The sequence below is a fragment of the Heliconius melpomene genome, chromosome 12 (genome assembly GCF_056956725.1).
Source record: "Heliconius melpomene rosina isolate 202511_hmr_F chromosome 12, ASM5695672v1, whole genome shotgun sequence".
Taxonomy (NCBI): Eukaryota; Metazoa; Arthropoda; class Insecta; order Lepidoptera; family Nymphalidae; genus Heliconius; species Heliconius melpomene.
In genome coordinates this window covers 6454974-6464097 of record NC_140400.1, presented here as the reverse complement: position 1 = coordinate 6464097, position 9124 = coordinate 6454974, and the positions used below count along the sequence as shown (strand labels likewise).

The following is a 9124-nucleotide window of genomic DNA, read 5'->3' as shown; positions in this document are numbered from 1 at the left end:
ATGTTCCAGACATTAATTTTTACTTTTATAGCAATTTGTTTATTGGGACAGAGTGTTTATAGCGACACTTTATTCAATATTAACAACTTGTTGAAAGATCGAAACACAAAGAACCAAGCGCAATACAAAGATTTTGATGATTTACAACAAGAAATAAATAGGGACACTTCTGACGACGACCAAACCCTAAATATGTATTTGCAACTAAATGATCAAGAACGGGATCTGCTTAGAGATCTTATTGAAAGGCAAGATGACAAAAAATGTACAGGCGACAGGTGTGGTTCTTATGAACGAAAGTTGGCTGATGACATCGATGACGTCCTTGGAGAAATAAAAAAGCAAATAAACACAGAAAGGTTTGATGTAAGACACAGCGACGAACCTGATTACAGCGACGGTAGTGATTATCAGAGTAATATGTTAGTGAGACCTTATAATAATTATTATCATCCAAATGAATTTCAACAGACAGTTCCAAGTTACCAAGATTTAACAAAAAATGAGTATGTCATTAATTTTGGCCTTCTTCCACACGGAATAAACCCAAATTATCCGAGGTCAGAGCAACGTAGAATTGAAAACGTAAATGAAAAAAGCTCAAATCGCATTAACCCCGAGGACTTCTTTAAATTTTATGTAGATACAAAAACTGATATAGTTACAAATTTGCTTGGTGCTGTACGGTCTCTCGATAAGAAATCATTGTTGCCCTATGAAGATTTACTGTCGCCAAAACAAATACATCTTTTGAAAAGATTACAAAATAAGTATGAGTACAGTTTGATACGTAACGCAGAACTAGCACCACAAATAACAAACATTGTGTTCGGTGAACACAGTAATAGCAGAATTGTACCGCACAATTTGAACACTTTTAACATTTCAGTCCCAAAACGGTACTACGATAGAATTGTTACACATAAAGATATCGTGTCAAGATCTCAAAAGATACTTCCTCTCACTAATCGTCAGAGGGTGAGACTATTAAGTAAAGTAAAACCTTTACCAATGGTTTTGTCGCGGAGAAACTTCAATCCAAACCAGTTTGGCGTGCCCTTTGAAATGGATGTGCAAGGGCTGGGCCAAATAAATCCCTAGATATAAGTAAAACCATACTATAAGTACTTCATATTTTATTTTTTTTCTTTTCCTTAACAATAGTCATAATATTTGACTAAGTATATGTTTTATTAAATTTTCTATATTTTTTCATTATATCAAGTAATATAGGTAAACTGTAATTATATTAATGATAATAAATCTCATTTTTATTTTATGTTCAAAAGGTACCTACCATTCGTTTCATTTTATAACGCACAATTCAAATTCTATAGAAAATAAAAGTACTGGTTATTGTGTAATTAAAACAATTTATTTGACCCGCTATCCCAGTATTTATAATAACCTTACTTATGAAAAACTAAAAAAACGGTGGTATAACATACTATTTTTTATTGATTTTTATTTATTAAAATTAATATCAAATGTGTAATTAAAGTTAGACCAAGGGTGATGATAAAAGGAAATTATAAAACTATAGATAATGACGGTAGATTAACAAAGTATCATTTGTCACTACTTCTAATAGTGTATAGTTTAATGTATTAGTTAGTAGTCGCGCAATTGGCACGCTCGGAACGCCATAAATAAAGAGCAACAACAATAGTAGTCGCGCATCTTGTGCTCATAAAGATAGAAAGTGTCACTGCTAGCTTCACCTTCGACATAATGAAGGTACCAAGTATGTTTTTATTTATTACCGTTTCTTCTATAGTAAGCAGAGTATTCAAAGAGAATCTAGTTTTACGAAACTCTGTTTTTGGACCTATTTCGTGAAATTGCGCGTCAAGTGACGAAATTAATACCATGATGTGCCTTTTCATATCCTAACGAATTATCAACATACTTTTTAATAATACTGCAATAAAAATAATTTTGTTATATTTAAGTATGTTAATAATGTTATGGTTAGAATTTAAAATCTACCTCCTTAGGTATAAATTAAAAAGCATTTAATTCATATTTACAATATTTTATTGTATATTTACATGTGTGCGGGATACAGCGTCAAGCTGATTTTATTTTAATTTATTAGCTTAAGTATGCCTCTAATCACAATAGATATACTGTGCAGAGTGTACATTTGCGATAAAAATCTGCGATTGAATGCCACTCAGGGAATGTCTATAGTTAATTATTTTTTCTTGTCCCATCGATTTGGTAGTGTTGTATTAAAACAAATCATGTACTTATATATTAGTATATTCATACATATTATTATGAAGATGTATCAATTTAAATACTACCTACCTGGTGACAATTTGTACTGTTTGTAAAAAATATAAGAAAATCTAGCGTTTATAACCGTAAGAAGAGATCTGTTGATCTTGAGATAAATAGATCTCTTCAACGCTTTGAGTAAGAGTAGAGTGTCTTTATGTAGAGAAAAACGTACATGTAGGAAGTGACACTACAAGAAAAAAATCTTATTTACTTGTCCAAAACAAATACTTTTCCGAATGCTCGCTAAATACAGTATAGCTAGCTAACCAAAGTTAATTATTCAGGGTTAGATGTTTTATAAGGCGTATTAACTAATCTACACTATTATTTCCATTTTATGTATAAATGACAAAATATACTGTAATAGACTAACACGCCTAAAGGCCATAAATAAAAAAATTAAACAATGACATTGACAGTTACCAGTATTTTAGAGGAATTTAATGATTTTCATTTTAAATAATAAATAAATATATTAACTTAATTATTAAACATATAAAAAGTAACATTAAAATTATTTTAATATTTAATATAAATATAGAAATAAGTGAGAAATGGCAATGGCCAACGATACGCCTGAAAGTGATTTCTCAATAGAATGTTTTCAGAATTATTCAGCTCCTGAGGTGTTCGTGCAGGGTTTAGCTGGGATGGTTGATCAGACGGACGTAGAAGTTATTATACGAGCACAAAAAACGATGTATGTATATTAAATAATATTGGAAACATCCGTACAGATAATATTATTTATATTATTAAAAATCTAAATAAAATAATCACTTTTGAAAGCATATCACTTTTATTAATGATTGTTGTTTCATGATTTTACAACATAATTTTAAGTAAAATCAACTTGTGAATGATATCATTATTATTGAAATAAATTCCAATAAATACTGAGATACAATAAAGTTTTTGCTGATTTGGTTTGTACTTTAATTATTACTTATATCAAATATTTATTTAATACAGTTCAGTTTTTTTTCTATTTTCTATATAAAGATCTTCAAATAGTAATTTTGAGGGATATTTTCTATAGTAGCAGCAGCTGTTTGGTAGCTATGGCGGCTTGTTATCTTTGTTTTTTTTCCAGCAATATATATACAATATATATATATTTTTTCTTTTTTTCTCAGTTTTATCTGCAATCAGTTACATTCAGTACTTTTAGCAGATGCGATGAAGGTGTTTATCCAGCATAGCAATATACACAAAGAGAAACTACTATCAAATTATATAGTTTTCTGTTTAAATTTTTGGCACTGAACCATTTTTCGGCCACCTTTGTCTACCACACTGAGGAAATATAGTGATCAGACTCACAACCATCGCTTATACAGTCAGTTGCTGTGCCACAGTCTCACTATGGCCTCAAAGAAATAATATTTATATATTTTTCATCCTATTTTTTCTTATACTATGCTATATACATTATTATAAAATTCCAGGTTACAACGCTTTGAAAAAACAACAGAAATGCTAACAAATTGTAACCAATTGTCTGCGAGTCGACTGAAAGCTGCATCAGTTGAATTTAAGAAACACACTCAACTGTTATTGGATATGAAAAAGGACTTGGAGTTTATATTTAAGAAAATAAGAGCTATAAAGACTAAACTTAGGTGAATTTATTTCATTACATGTTAATCTATTTAAGATATTATTCATAATTCTTATTGTGTTTACATTCAGCCTGTGAGAACATTGCACCTAACGTTGCATGTGGGCATTGGTCCGCGCATCTTTAGAGCGAGCACTAGACCACTCATTGTCACATACATTGGCTTTGTTCTAATTTTGATTCCCACTTCAATTATCACTTACATCTTATTGATGGACTTCTTTTGTTATGCAATATACAATTTTACGTAGAACTATATAGACTCTTTCATTCCACACAATTTAGGAGAGACAGTTGCACCTTCCCTAGTAGGCACTGGGCACTGTCCCCAACACAGATATTGTGCTGCTGCACCCTCTTAAGTTATTTATTTGAATATTTAATAAATATTTTTAATAATTAAATTTAAATTACAGTACACAATACCCAGAAGCCTACAAAGCAGCACTAACTACAGTAGTAGATCATAAAAAACCCATTGAAGAAGAAGAATTTAAGACAGAAAACAAAATAGAATCAAAAATGGTTTCAACAGTTTCAACAGAAACTTTAAAACCTGCTAGTCTCGAGGAAAAGAATTGTAAAAAGAAATTAAAAGCTGAGGAAGATAAAGGAGAAAGTTCTAGAATGTTGAAAGTTAAAACTAGTAGTTCGTCTGAAACTGAAAGTGCGAGTTCGGGTGATGAGAGCAGCACTGATACTGGTTGAATGTTTCTTATTACGGTTTTTTTTGTTTTGCTTGAAATTCGGAAAAAATTATAATATGGATGTGGCACAGATATAGAATTATTTTCATTTCCTCTGCTAAAACAAAGTGCAGTGTTAATTTTCACCACATAACAATATCTTAAAAATAATTTGAATTACAAACAATATAGTTTAAATAGAAACAAAATCAATAAAATGCAAATATTTATTGTAAATCAATCAATTTATAAACAGTATATATTTTAACTGCATAGAATTAAAATATTTATTTCATATACATTCCAAAGACAATGTTTTGGCGCAATCTTTATTTGCTTGACATTATTTATGTGATCGTTGTTTGTTTAAATCTCATTCAGTTAAAGTTTATTACAAAAATATTTTCGTTTTCATCCTAATTATGTATAGGAAAAAAACCTATTTTTTCAATAAAATAAGAATTCAACTGTAAAAATAATGTAATGTTAACTCAATGAGAAATATTATGCTCCAAAGTTTATTAAGTCCCTTTAATTATACATAGTCTCACAATATACAATACTTCCTAGATTCATATCTCTAAAAGAAGTCGGTAGTTGGAAACTCCGTAGGATCATTCTTTTTCCACCTTCCGTCAACTGTCTTATGGACGTGCAATTTGTTTTTAGCCGAAGCCAAGATATTTTCTTACAAAACGTAATTCCGAAAATGCTGCTGTGCTTATTCATTCATACTCTCTGATAACGACAGCCACCTGAAATTACAAAATTGATTAGATAATAGATAGATTATTGGTCAAAAATCAAAATCAAAATAGAAAAAAAAAATCAAAATAGATTAGTGGTCTTTCAAAATAATTTAATCACATAAAATGTAATATGGAATGTGATTATTTCTCGATCCTCTACATTTTACCATCTGAAAATAGTATAAAAATATCTAATAATAGTAAAGTGTAGGCGATGGCAAATAATGGCATGAATTAATGGTAATTTATTTGTATGAAGAGCAGTTGCTGATGAAGTCAGCCTTGACACCACAAGAAGCAGGAGCCGTGACTTTTATGAAAAAATAAAGTAATTATTAATTTGCAATACTTAATATAGTTGTGGCCGTCGTGGCGCAACGGTACACCATCTGCTAAGCATCATTGACGATTATGGATTGTATTCTAAGTCGAAGAAATCAACTATTTTTATTTTCACTCTCGTGACAAAACAAAGAGCGGCGTTGAATTCTGTTAATTAACTTATTAAAATCTATCTTTGAAATCAACGTAATATCTCGAAACTTTGAATAATGAAAAATGTGGTTGGAAGAAACAATATTTAGATTCTAGAGGGAAAACTATATAAATATAGTCTTCAGGGTCTGATGGAATGATGCCTATGCCTATGGCCTGCCCATGGTTTGATTCTTGACTTTATCACTAAAAGCTTCCAACCTGTTACTGGAAGTTTCCAAAGTCCAAGTGTTGGCGTTTCAATTGAGTGCCACCTGTAGATTATTTGAGATTTTTAAGGTTTGTTCTTTGATATTTCCACTAGTTTCTCCCAGTCCACCAAAGTCCTTGGACGGGTGCTACAGATGCCATTTCACAAAAGTCACTGAATGATTCCCACAAGTATCTTAAGGTCCTATGTTTGGATAATCCTAGCCTAATTCGCCACTTGTGTTTTCCAGTGTCATTTTATTAAACTTTTTGTCCTTTGAAGTTACCAAATTGAGACATAACAAGATGTGATAGATATAACATAATATCTGGTGGTTCCCTGCATTTTGTAATGATAACAGTCACTATTTAATTTAATTCAATTTATTTAATTTGTATTAACCAAATTAAAAGTTTAGTGCAATTTTTGTAAAGGACTTGTTCCACAAACCTACTAAACTATTTTTGAGATTCTTTCCTCACTTTTCAGTCATTTTATACTCATAATTACTATGGACATTGCTTCCTAAGTGACAATATATAAAGCTAGCAAAGCTTTAGCAAAATAAAAGAACTAATATAATTAATATTTTTCATAATATAACTGTGGTTATAATTAAAATCATTTTTTTTAATATCACCTAAGTGTGGTTTATAAATTAATTATGCCTTTTATGTTTTATTTAATTTGTTTATATAATTAGCTTAAGTAATAGGCTTAACATAAAATAATGAAATAACATGTTTTCCATTCCTAGAACTAGTCAAATAATGCTCAAAGGCACAGAGAACTCAGTATTTGTAAAGATTTATGAATAAATATCTTATTAACTACATTTATTTTTATTTAAAAAAATCCTAAATAATTAAAATATTAATGAGCATATGACAAATATGAGGTCATATTTTTTATAGTAACATTGTCATATGGTTCTTAAAATATTCCTGCATTTTAGCAAGATAGACAAACACCTACAGAACAAACAAAAAAACTACAGAATAAAATTAAATGCAATGTTTGCAAACATTCCTTAAGTGAATTACTTAAGTGCATATTATATCACTATATTACAACTTAAAACTATTTTTGTATATTAATCTTACTATGTGGGTGAGACAAAGAGATTATATTTAAGTAAAAGAAACACAAGTTTCATAATCAAATTTTAATGCCAATGTTATATTTACAATAACAGCCATAAGTGATCATCTTTTAAAATAAACTTTTAGTTAAAATAGTAAAGTTTTTGTTCTTACATATGTTTTAAATGGCACCACTTTTAGAAGACAGACATTTAAACTCTATAAATTAAAATATGTTTTTAAAAAACTTATCTTATTTTAAAGTATTGCTATCAAATAAGATATATCTATTTTATATAAGATATAAAAACAAAATCTTTAAGTGCCTCCCTATCAGTGCTACTTATTTTAAGTATCTATAACAATTCATTTACAACATTGATATCTAAGATAATCCATTGTGAAGATAGTGGGTTTAAATTAATTTAAAGAGAGTATTATTTACCTAATAAAGAATAAATTTTGCCAATATTTACTTATTATAACATTGGAAATTAAAAACAAAAACAATTTGTCTCTATAAGATCATAATCCTAAGTAAAATTTAATATGATTTTTGTAACTATGGTTTTTAGTTAAAATTATATTGTTTTTGTAATTCATCTTGTTTCTGTGTCTGCAAATTTATCATACATCGTTAATTGACTTTCATCACAATCAAACTAATGATGTATGTGTAATATTATGAGAAAACTGTTATTTAAAGTATATATATATAGATATATTTATAAAAATTTTGATAATTTAGTATTTAAAGAGATCAATTGAGAGCCAATTTTAATATTATATTCACCTTAAAGACAGAGTTGCATACTTTTCTGTGTGTTTTTTGGCATTATCTAAAAACTTTGTTATATCATACTTATATTCATAAGCCAAGTCCATCATAAGAGGGTCGTCGGGATTAGGTGAAGACAGCAAAGCTTGTACAGATATGAGAAGTGTTTCAATTGTGATAGTAGGGAGCCATGATCCTTTAGGGGGCATTTTTAACATGTTCATACAGATACGGCCAGCTGTAATAGAAAGAAAGATTATCATATACATATATGTATTTATTGACATACTATACAAGTGTAGATTATCTGAATATCTCTTTCGGAGATATGTTGATTGTCTAAGACAAATTGTGTGGGAAACTCAAACTTATTAATAAACTTTACTGTAAGCTAAATAAAGTATAAAGTGAAAATCATAATTTCCCAACAAAAATCATAATTTTTTAAACAAACATGTAGCTGCCACAATAGTGTCCAATTATTATTATTCAACTTGTTCTTTTTAAATTGTACTCATATCAGTGAAATATTGAAGAGATAAATACATTTATGTTTTATTGCGTTTTATGTAACTTAATAGATGTAAACAAGATGAATAGACAAAATGGCCTAGAAAGATAACAGTGAACAACAATTCCTGGTTAGATAAACAAAGATACATTATACCAGATAGTGCATAGTAGACGTTTATTTAAACGTTCAAGCGAAAAAACCAACATAATTACCTTTATCAATGTTGGGATGGTAGACAGGTGTAACAAATTTTACTACCGGGGGCTCGAAAGGATATCTCTCTGGTACATTTATAATGAGTTCAAACACACCTCCTTCATACGGAGAGCTTTTTGGTCCACATAATTTAACGTGTAGTATATCGAATCCTGCTTCTGTGTCTGGCTTGCATGTAATACCCCAAGGGGGCTGAGTCTCTAGGCCTTTAATTTCACGTAACAAACGGTAAGTACGCGCACTAGACATGACTTCCTTTGTGTTGATTATAGTTTGGTAAATGTAGGAAGAGGGGAAAGCAAACTGTAAAGAATAACTTTGAATTTGACACAGTATAATATAAATAAAGTTTTATAATACTCTGTTCTATGACTTCTATCCTAGTAGATGCACAGAACACATTTACTCAACTTTACAATTTGCTTCTAACTGTCAAATCATACAAAATTTAAATAGACAAAGAAAACTAGGCTTTCGGTCTAGATCTAGTCTATGCAATCTAGACTA

The 9124-nt window shown here is 29.4% G+C and overlaps 3 protein-coding genes across 7 annotated transcripts; 2 read left to right on the top strand and 1 right to left on the bottom strand.

Annotated features, from left to right (window-relative positions):
- On the top strand, positions 1-1101 carry LOC146533640 (uncharacterized). The gene has a single exon (XM_085194681.1). It carries the CDS (start codon positions 1-3, stop codon positions 1099-1101), a length of 1101 nt encoding a protein of 366 aa, XP_085050807.1.
- Positions 1102-1588: 487 nt separating this feature from the next.
- LOC146533639 (kxDL motif-containing protein CG10681) lies at positions 1589-6860 on the top strand. 5 transcript variants are annotated; one of them, XM_085193926.1, is made up of 4 exons: positions 1589-1737; positions 2884-2986; positions 3735-3908; positions 4324-6860. In XM_085193926.1, exons 2-4 carry the CDS (start codon positions 2937-2939, stop codon positions 4613-4615), a joined length of 516 nt encoding a protein of 171 aa, XP_085050052.1. In that variant the 5' UTR covers positions 1589-1737; positions 2884-2936; the 3' UTR covers positions 4616-6860. The 5 variants fall into 5 exon arrangements, with proteins under 5 accessions (XP_085050052.1, XP_085050051.1, XP_085050050.1 ...); XM_085193925.1 differs by having other exon boundaries at positions 1611-1737; positions 2895-2986; XM_085193924.1 differs by having other exon boundaries at positions 1702-1744.
- Positions 4807-9063, bottom strand: LOC146533638 (ubiquitin-conjugating enzyme E2 T-like). Its single transcript, XM_085193928.1, has 3 exons — positions 8614-9063; positions 7903-8125; positions 4807-5348 (listed from the first exon to the last, which is right to left on the bottom strand). Exons 1-3 carry the CDS (start codon positions 8864-8866, stop codon positions 5315-5317), a joined length of 510 nt encoding a protein of 169 aa, XP_085050054.1. The 5' UTR covers positions 8867-9063; the 3' UTR covers positions 4807-5314.
- Between the last annotated feature and the right edge of the window lie 61 nt (positions 9064-9124).

Bases quoted from the DNA above. Each gene is read 5' to 3' on its own strand.
- LOC146533638 (XM_085193928.1), bottom strand. From the start codon at position 8,866: ATGTCTAGTGCGCGTACTTACCGTTTGTTACGTGAAATTAAAGGCCTA. The intron at 8,126-8,613 runs GTAATTATGTTG...TTTCTATTACAG, and splicing joins CCATCCCAACATTGATAAAG to CTGGCCGTATCTGTATGAAC. The intron at 5,349-7,902 runs GTGAATATAATA...TTGTAATTTCAG, and splicing joins TATGCAACTCTGTCTTTAAG to GTGGCTGTCGTTATCAGAGA.
- LOC146533639 (XM_085193923.1), top strand. From the start codon at position 2,841: ATGGCAATGGCCAACGATACGCCTGAAAGTGATTTCTCAATAGAATGT. The intron at 2,987-3,734 runs GTATGTATATTA...ATAAAATTCCAG, and splicing joins ATACGAGCACAAAAAACGAT to GTTACAACGCTTTGAAAAAA. The intron at 3,909-4,323 runs GTGAATTTATTT...TTTAAATTACAG, and splicing joins GCTATAAAGACTAAACTTAG to TACACAATACCCAGAAGCCT.
- LOC146533640 (XM_085194681.1), top strand. From the start codon at position 1: ATGTTCCAGACATTAATTTTTACTTTTATAGCAATTTGTTTATTGGGA.